A 26,952-nucleotide genomic window follows, 5' to 3' on the forward strand; every position below is an offset into this window, starting at 1 on the left:
TCTCATCATGACTAACTTCATCTTTTTTTTCTTTGCATGGCTGCAAGGGGGTCCCTCTAAATGCACGGTTGGCCAAGTGCAGTTCACCTTGATGCAAAATTCAAAAGTGAGGTGCTGTAGAGGCTTGTGCAAACTTTATGTGAACTGGTGCATGCAAAGACAAATCATAAAAATAGGTTAAGAGCTCTGACTGCAAAAACATGGCCCATGGAGCCTGAGTGTTGTCTATCAAAGTAACAATGCTGGACAAAAGCTCTTCTCTGAGGGCCTATCCAAAGCGCATTAAGCAAAGGTAGCTTGCTTGTACCATCTGTCCACTGCTGTAAGGGGAGCTATGGATTTTCTGTCTGAGACGCTATCGAAGTCACTGGCTGCTTGCTTTTCTCGGGGATGAGCTTTTAATAAGTCCCGCCAAATAGCGAGCCATGGAGGATGCATTATGATGTGGTTATGCTGTGTTATTATGATGAGACTGCATCGTGTTGCCTATCGTTTATCACTGAATTTCAGCTGCTCTCAGTGCTAAGCCAAAATTTTAAGTAGACAGTTTGGGAACTCACCAGTTGAGAGGATCTTGGCTGGCAGTGTCATATTTCCAGAATGAGATTAAAGTGTGTTTCCACAGTGCTCCGTGTGCATGTAAAAGCAGCAACACTCTATGCCACAGCACATCAGTGTAGTGACCTCTCGGGAATAACTGAGGCCTGCTCTGCCCACAACTGCAAAGGCTGGATTTCACTTGCTAATGAGCCAACCACCTATCTTCCAGCCATTCATCAAAGTCTTTGCTGTGAGCTGCCTGTGTGTGAACTACATCCCATCATCACAATAGATTAGGTTTACTCCCACCACTTTAGTCAGCGGGCTTCTGGGTAACCTCTCCTGGACAATGATTAACATTTAACCCACCAAATGCATGATATGCTCATAAATGTCATACGCCTAGAAAAAGCACAAGGATCTGCTGCAGTGAGCAGGTTACGTTTAGTCAATTCATTAGAATAAGTAGCAGTCATGATGACATTTATGACTGTTTAAATGCAATTGTTTGCTCTAACTTGTGCCCACCAGTGTTGACTATAAATTGCAAAACAGATTACAGTCAGCACTAAACTTTTCTTGTGCACCATTAATAATTAAAATGTCGTTACTAAGAATACAATTCATGCTTTCCCTCACATGACCCCTGCTCTCCTAAGCTTTGAAAAAAATACAAAAAATAAGAATTTCACTTATTTATTGAACACCAATGAAACACATGGTCTTGAACCCAGTAAAATAACCCCACTAAAACCCTGTTACAGCTGTCGCCGAAAACATTTTCCAAAGAAATACTGAAAAAGACAGACTAACCTAAAAAGGTAGCACATATAAACAAGAGATAAACAAAGTAGGAAAAAGTGAGAAGTATTTCTGTGGTAGATGCTGTGGTGAACAAATGGGTTTAGTAGTAACAAGCAGAAGACACAATATAACATAATCCAGTAGGCTGTTATGTACTACTCGGACTCCTGCGTTATTTGTTTTGCTTGCAAAAATTGTGTTGATTTGTATTCCTTCCTACACTACATTATGTGGTAATTTGTACTGGATTAAATTACATTGTATAGAATACCGCTGTCATTTTGTAATAAATCACAACATGGAATACTGTGTGTGAAAAGAACGTTGCCCCTTTGGGTTTTATCTTTCTGAGCAGCTGGATAAAAACAACAAAACGTAGCAGTCACTACACGATATGTGTAGATAACATTTAAAATAAATGAAGGTAAAACTTCTCATGAGAGAATGGCAATCAAATTGTCAGTCTTAGAAAATGCATCAGTTTGAAGCACTGGCATTATCTTCCTCCTTTTGATCTCCGACCTCCTGTTTCATCCTTTTGAAGTAGCGTTCTGCACGCAGTTCCTCAAAGCAGAATTCAGTAGCGCCACTGAGCAGCAGCTCTTTACAGTACATGCTCTGCTCCTGTGATTTTCCCGATACCGATTCATTATGTTGCTGATGGTGATCCTGTAGTCTTTTTAGAGGTGTCTCCTCCCTGCAGGGCTTACGGGCTGATAACACAGTGTTCACTGCCGGGTTGATCTTACAAGGAGTCCTGAAGTGGAAGCACAACGATGAAAAATTAAATCGTAGAAATCTTACAAACATAACCGGAGGTTACAATTCTCTGCCTGAGAATGCTTCCCCGTGGACAACAAGTGCATTTTGAAATCTTGAGAGCTAATTAACGTTAGCAGATATGAGGCGACACAGTCCTGCACGGCCCAAAAAGAAGGTCACACACTCTTAATATTCGTTGGACCGCCTTTAGCTTTGATTACGCCATGCATTCGCAGTGGCATCGTTTCCACAAGCTTCTGCAATGTCACAACATTTATTTCTGTCTTGCAATGATTTTTCACCAAGATCTTGTATTGATGACGGGAGATTCGGACCACTGCGCACTGTCTTCTCCAGCACATCCCAAAGATTCTCAATCGGGTTCAGGTCTGGACTCTGTGGTGGCCAATCCATGTGTGAAAATGATGTCTCATGCTCCCTGAAGCGGCTCTTTTAAGTAAGAATAAGTATTGGCCGATTATAATAGAAAAATGATTTTCATTTAACTTTTAAAGAAAAAGACGCAAACTATCAAAACTTAGAGGTTGTAACAGAAACAACTTTACTTAATTGTTCAAATTGATTCATTCATTTTAGTTTATTATTTAGTACATGGCTTCTTATTATAATTAACCTGGTGTGTGTCAAAACTGTAGGTCATGGTCTTGTAGTAGTCACTTACATTGTTGGAGGCTGGTCCGATTCCTCTACAAATGGTTGGAAAGCAGGTTTTGGAGGTGGTGGGGCCATAACAGTATGTCCAAATTTAGACTTCTGGGGTATCTGCGATACATAAACATTATATTGACATAACTTGGCCACACTTTTAACATTTAAATCAACCAAGTCAAGACCTGCATGTCTATACCTTGACGTCACACCATACTCCAGGCTTCTGCTCGTTTTCCTTTGCCCTGGAATTGGGTGGGGCCATCCAAGCCTCCAGCTTAGGCTCTGAAGGGCCAGCATGAGCCTTGTTCTCATCAAAGACAACCAGCTTACTGTTTGAGGCACTGCCGAGTACAGGGGCGGCATGTGACTGCATGCCTCCAGGAACACCTGTTCACAAAAATAAGCACCTTTTTATTGATGATTCTGAAATGTAGGTTTTGGTAATAACAGCTTAAATATTCGTAACAAATTTGGTCTTTATAAAAACGTGCTTACTTCTGATGGCAGACCCTACTCTATTAATAGGGGTGATGGCCCTTTTCTTCCCTCTGGATTTGAGTTCAGCTAGAGAAACTCTATCGGATTGTTTATGCTCATCATCACTATCGTCCTCCTCCAGATTCATCAACACTTGTCGGGAAACACGTGCCTGCAAAGCCCTACAAATAACAGTATAGAAGTTTTAGATTATGTCAATATTTAGTATTTTCAAACATTATCTCAAACTTGGCGGGATCAATCCTTACTTGTGAAACTGCTGGAGTTTATCATGTGGCTCTGCACCCATCTTGAATCCTTCTTGGTAGACCTGGTCTGCTTTGCGACAGTTGCCCTGATTCTCATATTCTTCAGACCAAGCGATGTAGAAGGATGCCTGTTTCACTCCTATTCCCTGTGCTTGGATGTACCTGTAAATGTCCAAGGGTTCCGTACAGTTCTCTGCCTAATGACACATAAAACACACATATGAAGTTATTAAAGCTACATTTGTTTCTCAAAGTTGCAAAATCTACCAAGTTTAAAATATTACACATACAAATTTGATCCAGAGTTCAACATAGCGAGGGTTGTCAAAATATCTATTTTCTTCTGTGAATCTGGTCACGGCTCGCTCCAATATTGTTGCGAGGTTGCTCTCCTTTCCTCCCTGAGGGAAGGTTTGCTCTGTCCACTTGACATACCTTTAAAAGACAGAACCATGTGTGGTTAGACATTAAAAGTCCCAGGTTTAAAAGCAGCGGTTATGAATACACATTTGAAACGTACCGGTCCCAAACATCAAGTGGATCATCTCCGTCATACATTCGCAGTTCAGACTCAAAGGCCCTGGAGGAACAAAAAGCCACAAAACTTCTGTCATCAAGTTCAAAAATTCTGAAAAGAGTGTTTAAGAAAGGTTTCTGTCACCCAATCTTGGTGCAATGTTTAAAATATCATCCATACTGCCTCTGCTGGTTGATGGTAGAGCTGAGTCCATCCTGTTGTTGACTGAGCGCCTGATTTAAGGCTGATATGGCTCTGCCCCGCCTCAGTGGCTGGATGTTTTCTTTGCTGAGCTCCCATTCAACATCTCCTCCTTCTGCCATTGTAGAAATTAAAACCAATACCTAGAAACCAACAGACACACACAGATACACACTATCATATCAGTAAAGTACAGGAGAACATTTTGTGAGTGCTCTTGTTCCTTTCTTTAAAAAAATAATTTTACACCATCTGACACTCGAAATTTTGAAAATGTTTGAGTGTGAGAAATATTATAGCAATAATTACTTTTCATTTTAATATAAAAGATAGATTTTGGATTACTTGACAACTGTCCAATATAAAAATAGATTATTACTCTCAAATAATAACTATTATTTCCATTAAGGCTTGGGGCTTGAATCTTCAAAATGAAAACAAGTTCAATCATAGGGATCATGCAATGACATAGGCTATGTAATAATGTCGCATAATCATATCAAGCTATGAACAAGAGATTTCATTTTCAAGATCAAGAACATTTAATAATGGCAATCACAAGTGACATCGAAAAACAGTAAAATTAAACAACTTCATGAAGTGTAGGTGTAATAAGCTAAGCCTCCATCTTTTAGGTATTGTGATTTGTCATTCCAATATTATTAAACCACAACACTTGTGTATCTGTGTTGTAATAGTTGCAAATGAGCGAGATCAACTAAACTATGAGTACAGATTGTATTATCTTATGAATCATCCAACAGTAAAACACATTTGCAGTATCTATCATATTGCATGCATGCTTACATCCAGGTCTGAAGGACAACTAGTGTTTCCAATATCTACTAACTGACGTGGGGAGCTAACCATAGGCTAACACGCTAGCTAACATTAGCTTTAGCTTGAATGTTATTGATGTTGTTCGCAATATGAGCGAAATGTACAAGTCACATACAAAAACAAAAGTGATAATCTGCACATTTTTGTGATATCATACCGTCTATATGACTCGTTTGTCTCTTTTGCAGATTATTACAGCTTTGCCGTTGTTACAGAAACTCAGTCCAGCGGTCGCCTCTGTCTTTTGAACAAGGACCGCGAGAGAATTTGGAGAGAAGTGATTGGAGGAACCACAAACAGGAAAAAGAATGACGTCAGGTCACATTTTCCGGAATGCTTCCTGTTTTGATTCCAGCAGCGATGAAAGGTTGAAAATGGATAGCTAGCTGCGAAATAACATTTCATTGAGTCAGTTGAATTCATATATTTACCCGCTCGAGCCATATCAGTCAAGTATTAATTGGATGTTTCATGACTCTCTACACGTGTCGGCATGGACAACCGTTGTTATTGTTGTGCATCCAAGTTCAGTCTCTTCAAGAAGGAGGTAAGACCTTGCTGGCTAATATTAATGACATAGCTATACGCATTTACCGTTCTGGGGGAACATCATCTCAGTAAATTGCGTTGAATATCCTCACAGCTGGGCTGTAAGAGCTGTGGCCGCTCCTTCTGCTCTGGCTGTTTGACTTTCAGTGCTGTGGTGCCTCGCTGTGGCAACACCCAGCAGAAAGTCTGCAAACAGTGCAATGGGAATCTGACAAGGTAAATGTCAAAGCATGCAAGACAATATGATGTGATGATTAATTAGTATTAATTAAGCATTGTTGCTCATACCTATTTCTTTCCTTTTAAGTGGAGAATCTCCAAAAAGTGCTGCAAAATGGTCTCCTCCTGAAAATTACAAGAAGTCAGTATATAATTAAATTGAGAAAATGGCACTTTGTCAACACTGCAGTTGCCTGATATCTAAAGTTCCTGTTTCTTCCATAGGCGGGTCGCTGCACTTGAGGCCAAACAGCAGGCACAGTCGACACATGCTCTTACACAAGGTGGCAATAGAAACAATAAAACTGGGCATCTACCAACCAAAGGCCTGAGTAAAGAAGACCAAGCTATTGCTGAAAGGCTTCAAAAACTGAAAGAAGACACTGCACCAAGTAATGAAACTAGATAGATCTTTATCAATAAATTAAGGATTATAGAAATAGTATATTTTCTCTTTGGCAAAAGCCATTTAAAGTTTTTTATCTCTTCTTCAGAGTCCATCCCCTCTGAGAAAGAACTTGAGGCCCGCCTTGCTGCTCTGAAAGCTCCCAGCCGGCCAGTGCCTTCTACAGTAGAAATGGAGGACCGCCTGGCTACTCTACGTGGTCAGACTCCACCCTCTCAAGCTCCTCCACCTGTAAGCTGAAACTCTACCCACTTATTTCTAACAAATTGGCCCTCATAGTATGATAAGCTCACGTAGTTAAGGCTTTTTAGAAGGACCTGCATTCCAATTTTGCTATAATTGCTCACTTGTATTATATGTCCTGTTGTGCTGATCTTTACAGGTGCATCGCCCTCCAGATAAAAGGACTCAAACTGAACAAGCCAATGATCTGATTAATCAGATGACAGAGGAAGCTGCCATTGATGACCAGCAATCAAATCCTGAATGCAGTAATTACTCCAATATTTAATTAATATTTAAAGATGCAGCCATAATCACAGTCTTTTAGAGGTTATACCAATTATATCAACTGCATTCTGCCACCTAGAGCTGACTTCAGCTGCAAATATGCTCATCAATCTCTCTGCAGGTTTAGATGGCCGTATGAACGATCTCAACAAGGGGGAGGGAGGGACGTTGGATGAGAATTTGGAGGAGAACCAGGAGTCGGACAAGCAGCTGGAGACTGAGAAAGCCCGTGTCCTGGAGGAGGCCATGGAGGAGCTCAGGAAAGAGCGCCACTCCCAGGATCAGATCCTCAACATGGCCAAGAGGATGGCGCAGCTGAAGGGGCAGGACCCAGACAAAGGTACGAAATCACATATAAAGCTCTTGGTTTATCACTTTCTTTACCTTACTGACGGTCCTTACTTCCACACCAAAATGTCAGATAATATGAAGACTTTTAACTGTAAACATTGTGCTGTAAACAAAATTGTTAATGTCATTTTTGTATTTTTCATGTCATCTCTAGTTACTATGGAGGACTTTCAGCATCCTGACAGTGAGGATGAGACTGAGGAAGAAGCCGTGAGGAGAGTTTTAAAACAGGTTTGGGACCTTTTTTTGAAACAAAGTTCAATGTAAGGTGGTTTGCATTACATTAACATGACTTTTTTTTTAGTCGTAATTATTTGTTATTTGTTTTGCTTCTTTTCGTATTTCGCTGCTGCCACGGAAAACATTTCCCAGTCTGGGATAAATAAAGTATTTCTGATTCTGATGATTAACCTGTTACTACTGGGTGCATATCACACCCTTAAAGATGAAACTAAAGGGGACCGGTTTGCATGGCCACAAGGGGCTGCTATTTTGCAATTTAAAGAATTTATAACGGAAATTAGACTCGTTTTTTAAATTCCTGTATTTTTTTCCAGCTGTCTGAAGAGGCTGCGTTAGACGAGGCCAGTGGCTACAACATACCTTTAGAACACAGTGGACCAAAGAACACGGAGAATAAAACCACGGCTAAGAAACTGGTACTACACAACAAACACAATACAAATCCATTACAATTTTCAAGCTCTTAGAGAGAATAACATTTGAAGAGTTAGAAATCGGATTTCTTCATTTATTTATTATCCTAAATCAGTCTAGGTAAGGTCCATAAAGCTAGTGTTGTTTTATAAAATATCCTGATTTAATGAATCATGCTACAGTTAGTTTATGAAAAGGAATTCTTGATTTCATTCCTTTTTAATCTGATATGTTGTTTTTTTACACACAGACACCAGCACCCAAGAGCAGGATTTCTCCGGCTGCTGTTGCACATCAGCCATCAGACAGTGATGAGGAGGAGCTGCCATGGTGCTGCATCTGTAACCATGACGCCAGTGTTCGCTGTCACACCTGTGATGGAGACCTATACTGCAACCGCTGCTTTAGGTAACACAACATACTGTACATCAATAATAATAATAAGCGTAATAATAAATATCTTAGTCGAGTTTTGCATGGAAATCTTTGCTCTGATGCCAAAGAAAGAAGGTTGTGATTTGGAATGCATACCATGACCCAGATAGATTGTAGCCAGGCTGTTGCCATACTGTTAAGCAGCATGAATATAAAGTATTTATTGTGATGAATAATCAATCCACTCTCCATTATCTCCCCAGGGAAGGCCATGATAAATATGACAGGATGGAGCATCGCACCACTAACTACACTGGGCCAAAGAGGAAGAGGAAGACATGATAGTGAGACTGTTCTGTAGATGTTGGCCCTGTCAGGCTCTGGTCAGTCATTACTGTTAGACTTGTGCTTTAGATTTAAGTGACCTATTCTTGTTTGTAAAACTAAGAATATTTAAACACTACCTATTTACTAAAAGAAGCCAAAACCCCTTAATTTAACCCCAACATATCTCATCCAATCTGTTTGTAATGGCTGTAAACATGCGTCTGTATTGACCACGGAAAGAGCAGCATCTTCATTCTGTAACTGCTAGCAGGGATCTAAATGAGCAAATCAAAAACAATACGAAACAGACATGGCAAAGCAAGTCCTAGATATATGAAAAACACAATAAAGTTGTGTATAATATAGAAAACATAGCTCTTATTTTTCTGTAATAGTACTTTAGCAAAGCTGCACAGGCGACTGCACACAAGAAAATACAAACATTAAAAAGAAGCTTCGATTTTTTAACTTATGACACTTGTTCTTCTTCCCAAAGGCTCATCCTAAGAAGCACTTTGCACCATTGATTATTGAGAAGAAAAAAAAAAAACAACAGCACAGACAGAAAGCAGTCACATTACAAGCTCATACGGGATGCTGTACACGGAGGAGTCAGTATAAAGGGATTACTGAGGGCTTTGTTTTATTTTGGCAGGCACTGCAGTCACTCTTGTAATCTATGTTTGGCTGCAAGTGTGACATGAGCCTTGCCTTCCTTGTCCTTGTGTGTAATTCCGTTATAAAGAATGCAGGAGAGTGAGGTGCTACAGCATGTCACATCTTTTCAGTTTTATTTTATAACACTGAAGCAATCACTGATATCATCACTTGACACAAAACGTCCCGCTGCCAGGCCTTTGTCGGAAGTGTATGCTTACAGTATGGATGGCCTCTGTGTCAGAGAGTGGAAGTTTGGGGGTGGGGGAGCTGAGCGAATTACTAAAATGGAGAGAGACCCTGTGTGTAGGACAGAGAGAAGGCCAGAGTGTAGTTTCATCTGTGTGCATTACTGTCAAGCTAGAGAAACCATAATTACACTTTTCCTCTGGGGGGCCTGTTCCATTAAGGTTTGCATGGAGGCCGTTACTGTGTTGGCCTCATCTGGCCATGTCATACACGCACCACAGACAGGAAATGGATGAAGATAATGGATGCATACTTAATGGCAATTCCCTGCTGCTGATTCCACTGTGTTTACTCCTAGACTTGACATGTCAACGTCTCTTTTGTTTCCATCGGTCTGTTGAAAGATTTGTGCCAGAAAACAGAAGCTTGTATTCTGTGAACTTAAAGGCAAATGAGTGTTTTTAGAGCAGTAATAAAGAGCAACTGTGCATAGTTTTAGTTGTACTTTAAATTGATGGGTGTAATGGACATGTCAATATCAACAGCCTTGTCTTGAAAATGTTCAATTTTATTTCCACATACAACACTGTTATTAGAACAAAAAATATTTATGTACATAAATATGCAAACGAAAAATGTACAGTCTTACGCAAAAAAAAAAAAAGTCAGTACATCTTTGATCACATGTGCATAATTGGTTTGTTTATGGGAGAAAAAATGTTATAGCAGCCCATGAATTTAAGTGAAAGAATAAAAAAAATCCATTCAAAACTCCTCTGGTGTTAAGATTGATGCTGACCCAGGAGGGGGGGCGAAGGGCAGGAAGAGAGTCCCACTGACATGTTGCAGTTGACATGTGGGAGAGGGGAAGATCGGAGGCTCCACATTGTCTCAATTCTTTAGTTGACCTATAATTATTTCTTCAAGGGACCTGACATTTTGCGTAGACCCTTTATCCTGTAGAGCAGCCCGTTGATAAAGTCCTAAAGGAGACACAGAATAAATAGATATATTCCTGCAAATAACTTCAGCAGACTAGCCATAACAACTCCAAACAAGTTGTATTTTTTTCTCTGTTAAATATGGAAATGGTGTCATATATGTTTCTCACCTCTTTTGGCTTTCCACATTCCTGCAACAGCTCCTAACAAAGAAGAACACGAAAGGGCTCACTAACAACATTGGGCATTGCTTTTTTCAGTGCAAACATTGCAACATTGGATTCCAGCAAGGGTCAAGTGCTTGTTAAGTTATTAACCAGCATTGCTCGTAGTAAGTTATGTACCCAGCTTTCAAGAGGTTGAAATGTTTCTGTCTTTGGTTAGAGACTTAAAGTCCTTGGTTCCAGTTTCACGAAGCAAAACCTCTACTGAACAAATATAAAGGCCTAAAGTTCAACGACAGTATTGGCTTAATAAGTTATTGTTTCTAAGTTTATTTGCACACTTACCTGCAGACGGGTTCTCTGCCCTTCGTCTGTCAGCTCCAGGAGCTCATCTATGTCAATCTCTAACTCTGGAATCTCCTCCTCCTGTAAAAGCAACAAGAAACAAACATAACCACAAAATTCTTATTTTGTATTTCACTCACTTGCACTTCTGCATGCTACAAAAGCTCTTGCAAATGCTGAATAATGTGGGCTTCCTGCCCTCCTTTCACTAACAGGGGTTAGACTTTTAACTCTACTGAGCATTGGAAAGGAAGAGAAAGTGTAAGATGGTGATGCAACATGACAAGGATTTCACTGCAGCAGAGTTCTATATAAGCAGTTTGATCGTGACGTTAGAAAGAGTTGGCACCCTGCTTTTATCTATAAGTGATCACCCGAGTAAATAGTCTTTGCTGTAATGTAGTTAAAAGTGTAAACCCTTCTATTCTTCTTTTATAATCTCTCATAACAATCATATGATGGATGAAGTGCTAGCTAAATAAGTAAGAGCACTGAGGCATAAAGGCAAAAATGCTCTTGGGGGCCAGCCCTGCCACATGACACAATCAGATTTCATGGATGATTTACCCAGCTAGCATGCAGTTCAGCCATTACTGAGAGATTATTTCCAGTTTGAATGTTCTCAAAAGAATATTCATCTCTGCTTGGTTGTCCTACATTGTGACTTAAGATACAATCCCAAGGGCAGCAGCAACTGTAGTATATGAAGAGCATGTCTTACTTTATAAAACACGTTAGCCTCAACTAAAACATTGGCTGGCAGCACACTGAAGATTAATGCCATTATCAAAATGCCAAAGGTTATTGTACACAAACGACACAATCTCCTGCTATAAAAAGCAAATATAGCAAAGAAATAACCTTTTAACTACATCCTTCAGAGGGATGAACGGCGCTGATATCGAGAGTCAGCAGGTGAACTCTAATTTTTGACAAGTGGGGCTGATTTTTAAGAGGATTTTTTCCGGTTGGGGAGTTTTCATGGCTGGTGAGGATGGGACTTGCATAGCTTTCTGGATGAGAAGAGCCAATCAATGTGGAAGTGCTGAGTGGTAGAATAGATGGGCCCACCTTCAGCATCCCCTGTGCCCCTCTCTCTAATTGATACATGCTGCCGGCTGGAGCCTGTGAGATTCTGCTGATGCCTGCAAGACACATGCAGGGAGCGCTTGTTTTCCTTCTTTGTTAATCCATGCTGTACGTTTCGGTTCCAGTTCTACTTTCTCGGGCTGTGGATGCTTGGGTCTGTGTTTTGTTATTCAATTGGTTACACCGAATACACATTTTTACACTTTCTTTATTAGATTATCATCAATTATACTCAAGAGAAATAAAAAACTAAAATAAGAATCCTTCAAAAGTAAATACATCGAAGTAATATTGAATAATACAAATGTATTGAAGTAAAGCACCATCATGTTAGCTAAAAACTGTTTAGTGTATAGAAAATAGTCAATATTTGTTCAATGAGAGGAACATTGTAGAACTAGGATGACCCTTTAATATATGTTATATAATACCCTAGTATTTTATAATGTACGCGACGCACTTATGTTGAGAGTTGCTTTCATTGTCAGAGGAAAAACGTATTTGTATGAGGCCTCCTGGCAGAAATGTCTCAGCAGCACATTTTGAAGTTTAAAAGCAATGGACCAGCACCAGCACGACTGTCATGATATTGATGAGTATTGATATTCACAGCCCCAGTGAATGGTTGTTATAACTTTAAAAGCCAGAATTTCCATGAGATTTGATGAAATACTGGTTGATGACCAACACCAGGAAAATGTGGAGTGCGAATTTCAGAACAAATTCTATCGAGCAGGTAATCATAATATTTACTCAGCATGATTAAACTGCTAGCCTGTAGTGATTGTGCAGACACATTGACCTTCATTATATCCTCTCCAGCAGTCCTCAGTTTCCTTGTATAGTTCATATCATATTTAAAACTGATAACGGACAGATAATCAGGGAGTTTACTGAACAGCTCATGCTCCATTTACAGTACTAATTGTATAACTTTTTCCTCTAGCCCCGATGTGTAAGGCTAGTTTAGTATTTAAGGCAAAATTATGACATTTGGATGTATCCGGACACTTAAGATGAAGCTACACCCAAGCTCAACAATCAATGATCCAGGCTCACTGTTCCCCCTGTTTTGTTGCTAACGTAAGCTCAGCAGCTTCTGGTTGTAGCCTTATATTGAACTGAGAGAAAAGTCATTTTCCTCATCTAGCTCATCCATAGATTAGTGAACTTCCCGAAATGTGTAACTGTTAAATGTTTTTTTTTTACAGCTAGAATCCTGTAGTTATCTGTATGTTTGTGTTAAATAATAGTTTTCACTGAACTGTGAATAGAACAACAAAACATTTGTGGGTCCATTACACACACACACACACACACACACACACACACACACACACACACACACACACAGACACTATGTGTTTATATGATAATGTAGAGGAAGCCATGCCCAGGAAATATAGCTGTTTGGAGAAGATGCCAGTGTGTGTTTTTACTTATCAGACCCTTCCCATTTCCTGCTGAAAGCACGAGCTGCATTGAGATCAAAATAGTTTTTAACTTTAGCGAAGAGGGACAAATCCTGTTGTTCAGTTGTATAAGAGCGGGACAATTTCAAAATAATAAAAACATGTAGTTACTCCAAGTCTACAATAGGTGTGTTCTAAAATACTTTCGATTGTCCTGGCGTCTTTTTTATAGTCTAGTATGAGTAGGGAAAACACTGACCTGGGTTAATACACATACACACACTGGCATAAACATTGCTCAACATTCAACAGTCTGTCCGAGAGATGTTTGTCCTAACTTTTTTTTAACATTCTTAAAAAGGTGTGAAGTTTGCAACGGAGGCGGCCCCTCCAGACCAAGGCAGCACTTGTATGAATTAGAGATGATGCTAAATAATTCAGGTGGTGACACAGGGGACTGATGGTAAATGCTTCCACGCGGAAGACTCTGAGAACCAACAGAGTAACCTTCCCCTGAGCCCATGCAAAATTCAAACCTAGCATTTTACATCAAAAAGTAGTAAACAGAAACATAACCTTAGCATAATCCACCTATATCACTATATACAAAACTATACAAAAAATAATAGTATAAATGAAATTTAGCACCATGTAATATGTCAAGCCAACATAAACATTTTCCCCAAATATGACTGTGTGCTTAATTGGCTCTTACAGGACACTCCTGTTGACTTGAATTAATTACGTCATATGCTCTCATGATTGAATCAACTGCATTTCTACTTTTATTCCATCATCTCAATCATACCGAGACCCGTTCTGCTTCAGTCCAAGTCCTGCAAATTATTAAAGTCTGTTTCTGGGACAACATCAAAAGGATAAACAAAAAAAAGACTTCAGATCTGTTTCCACATGTCCTGGTTTCCCTAATGTAATTTATTCCGCCTTCAGCTAGCTTTGCAAGCATATTATCTTATATTACCATAGGGAAGAAGGCTTTGGATGTTAAACTACTGACATGAGGAATATAGTAGCACTGTATTAAAAATTCCCAGCACTCAGCTGCCACTAAAGTGTGTTCAAATTAACCCAAGCAGGCTAAACCTGTATAATCTACTCGGCTAGTGGTAAACTTTCATGTCAACTAGCCACAGATGGATGTGCAGAGTACAGGGAAACCAGACAGAGAGGTGGCTGTATGCCGTCTGCAGCCAAAAGAGTCTCTGTGTCGTTCAAGAATGAAATGAGGAACAGTTGTCTCTGTCGTCTCCAGCATGAAACGGAGGCGGTGTTGTCATCCGATCTTGCACCGTCATTGGGAAGCTCATGCTACTTAACAGACTCCCCTAATTCCACCGTGCCATGCTGCCTCATGTGGGCGCTGAGACATCTGTTGCCATGGTTTCCCCTCAGAGAACGCCAAGCGAATCAATATGGAGCCTCTGACATAATTGGATTTTATCCCACCATACAAGAGCCGAGTTATGGGGGTTGTGTTGCTGCTCATGTAAACTGTATCAACATAATCCCCTGCACACATTAAACAGCACAATCTATGTACTGAGGCTATTAATTAGGAATGCAGAAAAATGGGCACTAAGTTCCACATTACATCTTTTTGAAATAAGTCTAAAATGTCATAGTTTGTACAACTTGAATGGTTTTGGGAAAGAACAGGTTTCTCTAATGTCTAACCACTGTTATGATGAATCATCATTCATATAGGAACAACCTATTCAGTCTCTATCTGGCATAGATATTGATTGACTGTGTCCACGAGAATGTGTCTGCAAACACACAGACACTATAAAGATGACATAATGTCCTGGATGCCACCATAACAGCAGTGCATTTCAAAATAAAATACCCTCTCTTTCATGGCATTTTTATAACTTTCTCTGGCACTTTTTCACTACTTTACCAGAGTTACAGGGATATTGTTGTTGTGTATTGAATGCTCTAATGTTATTATCTAATGATACTGATCCTAGAATCTATTCAACCTACAGTAACATTGAATCACAACCATTTTTTAAGGGTTGTCAGGTTTACACCCTGCTTCCAATTGCTTCTTCCTGACTGGAATCAGTCATTATATCTTAAAGAAATCATCTTATCACTATGATACTGCAGTCAGGTTGATGACACATAAGGGCTCATGTGCCAATAATTGCAGCCATGAAGCAAAGCTACTTGCCTCCCACTCCTCTTTTATGTCGCTGTAATCTCTCATATGTGATTGATAGCACAGACACTTATGAGCAACTCACCACCTCCTTCGCTCTTTTCCCTCACCTCGTCCTCACCCAGCCCTGTGTGTGTGTGTCTGTGTGAGCCAGCCCTGCCCTACCTCGCAGTCAAACAGCAGGTGCAGCTGACCATCGATCCACTCCTCGATATCCAGCCTCCTCTGCAGGTCCTTACGGTTGTATTTAACTGTCAACTTGCCCAGCTTGCGGTGCGCCGGCTCCTCGGTTTTGTCCGCCGCCTGGAACATCACCCTGGACTGGGTGTTAGGCTCTGATGCCATGGCTGCCACGGCCTCAGGAGAACCGTGGAAACAAACTCAGCTCACACACTCACACACACACACACAGAAAGACAGACACACAGGTTATGTCGTTTTGCAAACACTGCTCTGTCTCTATTTAGTGGGCTGCTGTTCCCAAGCGTATCTCCTGTTGTCTTGTTCGTGCTCTCCCTCTCTATAATGCTGGTTCCCTGCCTGTCCTCCCTCTCTTCCCCTCTCTTGCTCTCCCTTGCTCCTCCTTTTGCAACACCCACTGGCTGCACTATCAGGAGGATGGTAATGAGATATGTGTGTGTGAGTCTGTGCATGCATTTGTGTGTGTGCACATGCAGCTCAAAGGGTGTGTGTTTGCTTTTTGCTCTGCTTCTTTCTCTGTTTTATATCAGGTGTAAGAGCATAGGTCAATTGCAGCTATAAAAGCGGAGAAAGGGTGAGAGAGCAACTATGGTTCAGTTAGAAATAGCACTCGCTCAAAAACTGTGTTAGTAGAATAACAAAATATAGAAATGTGTAAAAAAATACAATGAATGTTCCTTTGAGGGAAGTCCTTAGTATTGTTTTGTAGTGTAAAAAATGGCACACAAATACTTTTCTCATAACCAACACATTATGAATCAACAAGTGTGCCAACATATACCAAGGATTTCTATCAAAAGTAAGCATTTTAATCTCTGATCATTTTATTTGTAGACATGCCTATAATCAGAAACATCATACCAACACACAACATATCTTCTAATATTCATTTATAAGAGTGCAGTAGTTGTCTGCCCACAAAGGCCAACAATAGCCGGGTCCCCCTGACAGGTGAGCCAGGGTTCCTCTAGTGTGATAGCTGCCTTGCTCTTTATAAGAGGCATTATCAGGTGTACGTTTAATAAGCCTTGAAGTCAAATTGGCATCCTCAGTTACGCACGTGTGAATAATGGATGACCAGCAGAGCACTATTTATGGATATTTAGAAGTCAAATGTCAAATAAAAGTCTGGAAACCATCAATATAAAGTCAGACACCAACAGCAGCACACAAACCCAAGGTCAAACATTCACAGTTGTACCTTGTGGTGCCAAATTATTGCAGTTGAGACAACAGAGACAACGGGCTGCAGAGTTTCCACAGATCCTATTACGATATGAATAATGGGGTTCAGTTTTTTGTTTTGGCAGGAACTATCAATCAGCCATAGCTGCCTGCGTGTGTTCACCCACTGATGCACCGTCTGTTACAAACACTGAATTATTGAGGGCCTCTAGCAGCTCACCTTTCTGCGCAAATAAATTCATTCATCTTGTCTTTTGGTACTTGGTTCTGCACCACTGGGTTGTCTAAAAAAAAAAGGGGGGACGGGAAGCGAAGACCTGTGTAAGGCCTTCCCACCTCGGACCCGGCAAGGCGAAGCATTCTAGGGACAAAACGAAGGCGGGGGGGAGAAAATGAGCTCAACCTATTCTGTTTTATCTTTACCACTGGATGAAGCTATAACATCTATTTTATGGATTCAACCTTTTTTTTTCAAGAAAATCTGTCCTGAAATATGATTCCCACTAAACCTGTAAACAATCTCATTTCGATTTTATAATTTAAGAAACCACCTCCTGCTTCCTCTATACTCTAAGTTGTTGATAAGTTCAAGGGTGACTTGATGACTCATTGCTTACTGTAGTAGGCTGACTCCATAGAGAAATCATCATTATCACTATATTTGCAAGAAGACGATTGGGAGGGGGGGGGGGGATCTGTGAGATCAACAGATAAATTGTTGTTAGGATTATACTAGATGTGAGAAAATTTACCATAAATTGTGTTTAAACTACTTTAAGAGAATTAAAAAGTGTTCCCCCTCAGTTGCTCATTCAGCTGTAGATATGATTGTACTGCCACCTTCTGGATTAAAGCTTTTGAATTTGAAAGAAGACAAAATAAATCTAAAACACTTAACCAGACACTTACTAGTGTTTTTACTCTTTTTACTTTTGTTTTGCGTATGTGCTTGATTTCTGTTCATTAGTATTTGATATTTTTTAACCTTTTTGTTAGTTTAAGGCTTTATATACATTTTTTAACTGTAACATTTTACACAAAAGCATTTTGCGCTGATTCTTAAATATTAAAAATGGGGTGATGATATTTTAACATTTATTCTGAATAACCAAGAATACTAAAGTGTGCTATACATGTAATTTACACTGTATTGTGCCACTATGATTGTTACATTGTATTTAAGTGTTTTTATTGCTTAGTAGTGAGTCAAATGTTTTATTGTCCTGCTCATTGTCTTTTAAAATCCTATTTCCTTAGAACTTTGAAGGATTACTTTTAAATCCAGTATGACCAAATCAGAAATAAGACTCATTGTTTAAGTTTGTAAATAACCTCAGTTTAAATAAACAAAAACAGTTGAAGGTGACCAAATTTAAGGGACACGCATATACAAAGTTTGCACAAATTAAACCCCCACCAACAAAGAGTAAGAATTATTATAAGAATTATTTACATTGCACTGAAACCAGTGAACCTAAGTTCTTCACAGTTACACATGAAAGTAATGTAAGTGCATACCAGAAAGAAACCAGAATTTTAAAAAAGCATGCATGCTATGTCTTACATTTTCTGAATTCTTGTCAGTGCAAAAAAGGACAAAAATCAAAGTATAATAACAAAACGGGTGTAATTTTCTCTATTTCAGGGCCATGTTCACTCTTACAATATGAAAAATATTCAATACTTTGATTACATGTATTAACAATAATGCCACACACACACGCACACACACACGCACACGCACACACACACACACACACACACACACACACACACACACACACAAACACAAACACACAGCTCTATCCCTGTTGTGTTTGGAGCTCACAGTCAGAAGGGAGTGGCATCACAGGAGTGGAATTTCACTTCCTGTGTCTCAGGTGAGTCATCTGGGCAAATGTCGTCGATCGCTCGGTTTTATGTCGACATCAAGTGGGCTATTCTCTGGTGAGAGTTTCAGTGTTGTAAAGATTCCCCTCGAGAGCGTTCGGAGAAGTCCTGGACTAGTTCTGGGTGCAAAGCAGAAGCTGAAGGTTTATTAGAAGTGTTTCGCCCCATTGAGGCCTATACACACCTTGGAGGAATCGTCTACTTTAATAATAGGCGGTGTTTTTACTTTCGTAACAGGCGACAAGTGGATAATTCGTTTGGGAGTCCTTAAAGGACTAAAATGAATTCCCTCATTAAAGGACACCTGGCAGTGTGTGCGCTACTGCTGCTTGTGTTTCACCTGGACTCCACTTCTGGCCAGGGGACCGGCGAGCAATGTGTAGCCCAATTCAAGAAAGGCAAGGAGGATTTTGTCCTCGATGTCGACGATTCTGTGAAAGACGGAGCCATATTCATTTCGTCGCCCCAGTTAACTCGAAAAAGGGACTGCGTGAGCGCGTGCTGCAAAGAATCGGAGTGCAATGTCGCCTTCATGAAGAGAGGAGCCGAGGAAGGTTTGATCGACTCCTGCTTTCTCTTTAACTGTGTGTACAAGAAGAAATACGCCTGCCGCTTTGTCAGGGAGAAAGGATACAGCAGTTACATCCTGGACTCCGTTTATGATAGTTACCTGGAATTGGATGTCCCCACCAGTAAGTCCACAATCTTATAAAACACATACTCACCGTATAATTGCGTAAATTGGCAGTTTTCTATAGATCAAAACACCCTATGTAGAAATACATATCACATTTTTTTGATAAGAGTATCACTGGAGTCCATTTATTATTTTTAGGACCCATGTAGTTATACTTTTGTAATGGTTATGTTGTGTTAAAATAACCTACATTATTCCTTTGTGCCTACATATACCAGTAGCCTATTAATAAATGTAAAGCTCAAGTTGAAACCCAATGATGTCTGTGAAAGTTAGATAAATATCTATGGTTGTTACTCTGGAAAAGCAGATTATTTTAAAATGGTTTTATTTGAAAACACTAGTTTGTAAAAAATGTTAAAAAGATCTGAGGCTACAACAGGTTTAGGGCAGAAACCTTACATTACATTTGCATGTTCACGCACGCCAGGTTGTTATGACCCCTATTACATATTCAGGATTCCTCTGCTGTCTCTTCAGGTGTGACTCCAACTGTATTTGGATCTGTTGTTTCTGCTCATCTATATCTATCCCATGGTTTCTCTCCAGATACCGGTGATCAGCCACCGACAGCCAACGGAGGTCAGGACCTTGTGGTCCAGCCTCAGGAAAGTGTGACACTGAATGGCATGCAGAGCAAAGACGACCAGGGGACTTTGACCTACCATTGGCAAATGCTCACCGTATATCCTTATGCTGTCTTTATGGTGAGTAAAGAGAATGCAATGCAAACCTGATTGGTTCTTTCTTGGAATTTAAAATATTCTTGAACTATTATTAATCCTGGGTCTGTGTGTCTTACATTCAATTCAAATAGATTTCTGTAGCACGTTTAAAACAACTTTTGTTAGAAACATAGCTACAGCAGGTCCACAGAGCAGACCACCTAGGCAGAGATAAAGGGAAATACAAAAAACAACCATAAAAAAGGAAACTATTCCTTTTAAATGTCTACTACAATGTTATTTTATGACCATCACTTAATTGAAAACTATTCTGTCCCCTTTTTTGCCTTTCTGTGTCTTATAGAAAACCAACTTTGAGGACCAGCTTATTGTGTCCAATCTGACATCTGGGGTGTACCAATTCCAGCTGACCGTCACAGATACCATTGGCCAATCAGACTCCACCAAGGTCACTGTCCTGGTCCTCACTGAAGAGCAGTCTGAGCGTGAGATTCTGCTTCAGCATCATCTGAACATATTCATTCATATCTAATTCATTTTGTTTTCTTAGAGTGCATAGAAGAAAACTTGCTTAACCATTAAGATCAAGTCTGATCTTGTAAATCAAATCTAATATCAGATTTGGCTGCTTTCAGTTTGTTCATTTCTCTGCAAATATAGATTCAAGGACTTTACGTTTGGCTTCACCTGTAAACATGAATCATGCGTTTCCCCTGTATTTGTTTACTGTTCCTTTGGATTCACCCTGCCTGTGTTTAAGGTTGGGAACAGGAGGATAATGCCCTTCGGGTCTCCTTAACTACTTTACAAAAATCTATAATTCCTTCCCTTTCAATTAAATCACTGATATGGTGATATTTTTTTACCCACATTATTCTCAATTTCTGAACAGCTTGTGACCGGTATTTCATTTCTGCATTTTCTTTCATTACATTTTTTCTAAGTAACTCAATCCATTGTTTCTCACAAGCATGAGCTCCTCTGTGGTATTTGCTTATCAAACATGTCATGACACGCTCGCTATTTCCTGCGGACTGAATGACGAAACAGCAATAGATAAAAGCTCATGTTTTAGGTGAGATTAAACCAGATTTGGCTCTTGTCATGGCAATACTGTTAGAAAAAAGGCAGCAGTTTGGAGAATTGTTAGTCCTTTTTTTGTCATGTGGTGTATCAGTGTCGTTCCCGCAGTCAATCTCTTGGCACATTTGTTTCTCCAGAAAACGGAAATGCAGCCTTTTCCCTGGTACTATCACACTCTCTCCACCCCCGACTCAAAGAAACCTGTCAGTCTGGTTTCAGCTTCGGTTACAGCCACTACCGTAATCCTCTCATGTATTGATTAAAATTTCTATCATTTAAACATACTTTAAACCCAGGGCTAGATAAGCAGGTTGTTGGTAGATTGTTGACTGGAGGACAAGAAAATATGTTTAACCGTTGAGTGGCTCAGTTACTGATTAACTGCTTGTGTCCTGGATAGTGAGAGGAATGTGCTTTAGTGGAAAATGCTTGGGCATGGCAGCGACTACATTTCAACGTCGCTACATTTACATAACAATAAATGCATTGAAAAGAAACTTAAACCATTCATGAAAGTAAATCAGACTTGTTAACATAAGAACTTGGTAATGAAAGCGTACCTTACTGTCCTTTGTCAGCATGTAATGTATTGAAGTGACTGTTCATAAGCTGCCATTTAGAACATGTATCATTGACCACATGCAGACTATCTACCTCACGTTCTTTAACCTCACTGTGACTGGAAATACATCACCTCTTTTGTCCGAGTTGCATTTACTCAGTTTCATGTGTAATTATGTGTCTACTTCTGGGCCAGACACGAAAGCAGGAAGTTAGATGAGACCACAAAAAACAATCTCACAAAATGTTGACACACAACTTTTAATGATTTGTCCAACTGGTTTATGGTTTTGAAACTACATTGACAAGTGTTACATTGTTAAGTGAAGCCATCTTATACCCAATAAGTCAGTATTCTCCAGCCTTTGGACTGATGAGTAAGTAAGACAACTTTAATCATTAATAACCCTATTTTACCAAACCTTGGTGAGAGTGCTTTTCTAACTTCATTTAACACTATTTGTTGCTACCTAAATCATGAACATGCCACACACTGGGGCACATTTAAATCATTAACCTGCAACCTTAGATATTCTTGAATGCACGTTGTACTAACCATATGTAAAACTGAAAAACCTAACCCTAATATTGTTTCTCACCAGACCACTGCATGGCTCCAAAGAAGACGGGGCCTTGTCGCGGGTCCTTCCCTCGCTGGCATTACAACGCTGCCTCAGAGCAGTGTGAGGAATTCAACTTTGGGGGCTGCAGGGAAAATCGTAACAATTATCTCTCCAAGGAGGAGTGCACGAACGCCTGTACCGGCTCAGGTATTATGTGCTCTGCTTTCTACACTTCTTATTCTGCTCATTTTCAGGTTCATATTTGTATGTTGTGCCTCTACTGCGTTTCCTTGCTTTAATGTTCACAAAGGTCTTTATTTTTCTCATAGTGCCTGTGCTACAGCACCTCTTTTCACCCTGTCTGAAACCAGAGCCCAGTCTGTTCTGATTGGATAGCTGACTGGCTCTGTTGTGATTTGATAATCGCTTAGAGATGTCCCGCCATTGGCATATCATATACCATGTGCTGGAGCACTTGCTAAAAGAATCGCAAGTGTTACATAGTGATTTAATCATATTAAGCAAGTAAACAAAGAGTCCAATGGAGGTGTTTCAGGCATGGGTCTGTGGGAGAGAAACTCCCTCTGGAGGGAGCACAGGGATTTTAGCCTTTGCAGACCATTTACATGCACAAAAACCTAGATAACACACTACAGGAAAGGGAAAACCCCTAAAGCATGATAGGGCCCCTTTAAATTGTCTAGGGTTTTATATGTAGGAAGTCATACAATCATGGTAAATATTTGTGCAGGACTTTATTTGTTTGACTACTGTGGGTTGCTAATGACAGAACATTTCAAACTAATGGTGTCATGATATATTGGTATTGAGATTTACTATAATATTTAAACATTTAAATATTTAAAGGTCCCCTATTATGCAAAATGCACTTTTTTCTGTCTTCTTTTATACATAAATGTGTCCCCGGTGTGACAGGAGTCTCACAAAGTGTCAGAAAACACAACCCTCTCTCTTTTCCTCCTTACCCACATCTCTAAAAATGGGGATACAAACGAGGCTATCTAGATTTGCTGCCGATATGACGTCATATCAGAAATGTGGGCTGGCTTTACATTGAACCCTTGGCAACGTCCTCAACCTATCGTCCGCAATTTACAGTCGCGAGCTGAATCTCTGCAGCACGTCCTGTGTCTCTGTGCAGGAAGTCTGCAGAGAAGTGTTTCAGAAATAATGGTTGATGTAGTTTTGAACATAATATGGCGTTTAATCACGGCAGCATTTAGCTGAGTTTCTCCTTTGGAAACTTCTCTCCTCAGACAGAGAGATCATGACTCCAACGGGGCGTGGCCAGCTTCAGGTCAGCTCAAATTTAAAGCAACAGTCACAGAATCAGCACTTTCGAAAACGGGTTTGGTATTTTGAGCAAAACACATCAGAGACATGTTTTTTTATATATTTGAGACCTATAATATATGCCATAATAGGAGACCTTTAAATCATGTAAATAGTTCACATATGAACCAATAACTTCATGGAGTCTCTATAAAATGCCCAGTTAACATTATTATTATTGTTATTATTATTATTATTATTATTGTTATTATTATTATTATTATTATTTTAATCCAACTTTTTTGCATTTTCTTTCCAGGTGGAGGTGGAAAATCTGGTAGACTTTTGCCAATTCCCACACCTAGAGGTAAGTGAATCCTGCTCTGCATTTTCCCTTCTGAAACCATTTCCTCTACTCCTATAAGCAGTTGATATTTAAAGTGACAATTCCCCCTGTGTTTGTGTGCCGCAGGAGAAAGATGTGGTGCTCCGTGTTCAGCAGAGGAGTTCACATGTGCAAACGGCTGCTGTTTGGATAAGGGTCTGGAGTGTGACTTAACCAAACAATGTACCGACAACTCAGATGAGCAACATTGCGCAGAATGTGAGAAGTTGCTATGCAAACCACTTCTCATTTTCATAAAGCTAATGGAAATCTAAATACCACTGATACTGATGCTTCCTATTAAAGACTTGCTAACTTGAATTATGTTCTGTGTGCTTATTAGACAACAAAAACTTTAAGATTCTGCTGGCCATCCCAGTGAATGAACGCAAAGGTTGGTTATTTGTTAAAGTCTTATATTTCTGGGTCGTTTTTGGTGCTTTAAAAAGCTTTGGGTTTGGCCATCTATGAATATTCAATTACCTTCACTCTAACCTTACTTGCTCCGTTATGTTGTTCACAGTGCGCTGCACAGAGCTTCCCGACACAGGGAACTGCAGAGACAGTCTCACCAAGTGGTACTACAACCCCATCCACCAGGAGTGCTTCCGCTTTAACTACGGTGGCTGCCAAGGAAATGACAACAGATTTGACACTAAGGAGACCTGTAAGAGAATTTGCAAAGGAGTAACAGGTAATTTGTTATTTGCCCACATGTAAATTACCATGCTATGTAAAGGCACATAAGATGGTATAATTCTCCCGACACTCATTCTCTTACAAGTCGATGTTTTTTCTTTGGGTGTCATTCTCTTCCACTGCAGCAATTTCAACTTCCTCAGCCTTTTTTCTCCAATGTGTTTTTAAATACAGTGGCCTAGGCCCTATAAACATTTGACATCTTTAAAACAAAAAAAAGGGAACAGGGAAACATGTGAGCTCTGAGGCAAGCATTTTAGCTTTTAAAAATATTGACACATTTAGCTGAAAAAACAAACATTGTGGGTATTGCATGAGTATAGTATAGTGAGCAACTATGTTTGCCATCCCAGAATTCACTTTAGTTGGGGAAACAAATTCTGAGGCTGAAAGACATCATTTTGAATAACTTGGACAAAATTATCATTGGTAGTTTTGCATTTGTTGCATTGGAATAGAAAGTGTTGCAGAAAGGGTTACGCAAATAAGGCATTAATACGTTTTTTATAATGAGCTAACAAGCTACTAGTAAGCATGCTAATAAGAAACTAGTTAGTGGTTAATATGTGTAGTAAAAAAAAGTATTGGAGATCCTTTTTCTTTTTTTTAAACTCTGTCTTGAATTCTTAAGTAATGCTAAATCATTGGAGTTCTCTTGAAGGTCATTCCAGTGTTGTGTTAATAGATTATATGTGCCGCGCTCAAGTTGCCAAAGAAGTCTTTTGTTGCTGGTTTCATTCCTTCTCATAGCAGATCACTGTGTTTGTTCAGTCTAATACAATATCCTGTGTTTTTCATTATTTCAGAGAAGGACCTTTTTGCAAGAAATACTGCATTTGAAAGGAGGATTTCTGAAAGCCAAACAGGTGTGTTCCCCTTATTTTTTTCCATCTTGACCAGAAAAGGAAGTTCAAATTATACTTATCTTTAAAAAAACTATGCAGCTCCATCAGCTTTTACTTCCTGTTTCTTACCGTTCACTAATTTCTTGTTATATAGAGAGAGCATTTGATTTTGGGATATGCCTTTTCAGGTTCTCAGCCTTTCCTATGCTCTTTCAACCACCTTTTTAAAGTTTATTTTTATATATTCAACAGGTATTATAGCGATAGCTGCCCTCCTGGGTGTAGCGATCTTCGTCTTACTATGCGTCCTGCTGTACTGCCTCTGTAAGGGAAGGAAGAAGACAGCACAACACCACCGGGTGCCCGTCAACACCGTCCCAGCCACCTCGAAGGACAGAGACCGTTTCGTCTACAACAGCACCACAAAGCCCATGTGACCCCTCAGTCCTGACCTTTGACCCAGATTGATGAAAGAATAGACGGTGTCCACTGATTAATTTAGAATACTGGAGGTGATCTGTTTGTATTTCGTTCATATATGGATTTGGTTTGTAAGGGGGATACACAAGGAAGGAAGGAACCTCTTAAAGGATAAAATGTGATGTGTTATATTTGAACTTTTAGCTTGTTTTAATGCAGTGGCTTTTTTAAAGGAATTGTTGTATGTCAGTTTGTACTGACATATTTTCTTCTGTTGTATTTGATTCAATTAACTATCTCATAACTCTTACTGTACAGCTTTCAAAAATAAAGTCATAAGAAAAGGAGGAGACATCACCTGGCCTTTTTTGAGCCACTACTTAAACGGAAGAGTTTGGATTGTGTTCTCAAAACTGAGCTCTTGAACATGTTAGGATAAACGAAATGTTATATGGTGATCCCTTCAGCTTCCTGCACCTCCAGCTTCGTAACATAGACTTATTTTATTCTGTTTAAAAACCCATTGTTACATCGGATTACACATACTTGCGTAATGTTGTATATAGACTAATCATTTTGAGAATAACATTTTACCAGAGAAAACTTATTTTTCACTTATGTTTTTGAAATGTTTAGAACAAGCATAATGTATACATTTAAAAATGCTTTATTGATACTTTCCATAAAGTTGCCTTGCTGTTGAATATTCAGCATATTGAACTTCAATTCTTTGTACATATGATCTTTCTGTAACTTTAGCAGTAACATGATGTTTATACTAAATAAATGTTTTAACTCAAAATGTGGTTGGTGAGTGTTCTTTGTCTTGACTTTCTGGAAACCTCCCTTTGACGTATGATTCACTTTTAAAAAGCAACGCATACTGTCCAAGCTCCTCATACGCCATATAAAACAGGTTGTTGTTTAACTTTAGGCTATATTCCCGGAATTTCAGGTGTGGCTTTTGTAATATAATTTTTTTCTGA

At 39.5% G+C, this 26,952-nt stretch overlaps 4 protein-coding genes across 4 annotated transcripts; 2 read left to right on the forward strand and 2 right to left on the reverse strand.

Annotated features, from left to right (window-relative positions):
• Nucleotides 1-1,220: 1,220 nt before the first annotated feature.
• bub1bb (BUB1 mitotic checkpoint serine/threonine kinase Bb) lies at nucleotides 1,221-5,388 on the reverse strand. The gene is made up of 9 exons (XM_063908968.1): nucleotides 5,240-5,388; nucleotides 4,222-4,385; nucleotides 4,045-4,104; nucleotides 3,815-3,959; nucleotides 3,525-3,721; nucleotides 3,274-3,437; nucleotides 2,975-3,165; nucleotides 2,789-2,889; nucleotides 1,221-2,101 (listed from the first exon to the last, which is right to left on the reverse strand). Exons 2-9 carry the CDS (start codon nucleotides 4,362-4,364, stop codon nucleotides 1,822-1,824), a joined length of 1,281 nt encoding a protein of 426 aa, XP_063765038.1. The 5' UTR covers nucleotides 4,365-4,385; nucleotides 5,240-5,388; the 3' UTR covers nucleotides 1,221-1,821.
• Nucleotides 5,313-10,096, forward strand: zfyve19 (zinc finger, FYVE domain containing 19). The gene is made up of 11 exons (XM_063908967.1): nucleotides 5,313-5,629; nucleotides 5,726-5,847; nucleotides 5,939-5,992; nucleotides 6,076-6,242; nucleotides 6,345-6,487; nucleotides 6,639-6,747; nucleotides 6,888-7,106; nucleotides 7,272-7,348; nucleotides 7,675-7,776; nucleotides 8,025-8,182; nucleotides 8,413-10,096. The coding sequence occupies exons 1-11, from the start codon at nucleotides 5,576-5,578 to the stop codon at nucleotides 8,489-8,491; spliced, it is 1,284 nt and encodes a 427-aa protein (XP_063765037.1). The 5' UTR covers nucleotides 5,313-5,575; the 3' UTR covers nucleotides 8,492-10,096.
• ppp1r14d (protein phosphatase 1 regulatory inhibitor subunit 14D) lies at nucleotides 9,067-16,009 on the reverse strand. Its single transcript, XM_063908969.1, has 4 exons — nucleotides 15,624-16,009; nucleotides 10,773-10,853; nucleotides 10,434-10,466; nucleotides 9,067-10,305 (listed from the first exon to the last, which is right to left on the reverse strand). The coding sequence occupies exons 1-4, from the start codon at nucleotides 15,801-15,803 to the stop codon at nucleotides 10,237-10,239; spliced, it is 363 nt and encodes a 120-aa protein (XP_063765039.1). The 5' UTR covers nucleotides 15,804-16,009; the 3' UTR covers nucleotides 9,067-10,236.
• A 2,700-nt stretch (nucleotides 16,010-18,709) lies between these two features.
• spint1a (serine peptidase inhibitor, Kunitz type 1 a) lies at nucleotides 18,710-26,768 on the forward strand. The gene is made up of 10 exons (XM_063908765.1): nucleotides 18,710-19,426; nucleotides 19,981-20,138; nucleotides 20,461-20,602; nucleotides 22,364-22,531; nucleotides 23,937-23,984; nucleotides 24,090-24,221; nucleotides 24,346-24,396; nucleotides 24,526-24,696; nucleotides 25,508-25,567; nucleotides 25,799-26,768. The coding sequence occupies exons 1-10, from the start codon at nucleotides 19,015-19,017 to the stop codon at nucleotides 25,981-25,983; spliced, it is 1,527 nt and encodes a 508-aa protein (XP_063764835.1). The 5' UTR covers nucleotides 18,710-19,014; the 3' UTR covers nucleotides 25,984-26,768.
• The last annotated feature ends 184 nt before the right edge of the window (nucleotides 26,769-26,952 follow it).

Source organism: Eleginops maclovinus, chromosome 19, assembly GCF_036324505.1.
Source record: "Eleginops maclovinus isolate JMC-PN-2008 ecotype Puerto Natales chromosome 19, JC_Emac_rtc_rv5, whole genome shotgun sequence".
NCBI classification, from domain to species: domain Eukaryota; kingdom Metazoa; phylum Chordata; class Actinopteri; order Perciformes; family Eleginopidae; genus Eleginops; species Eleginops maclovinus.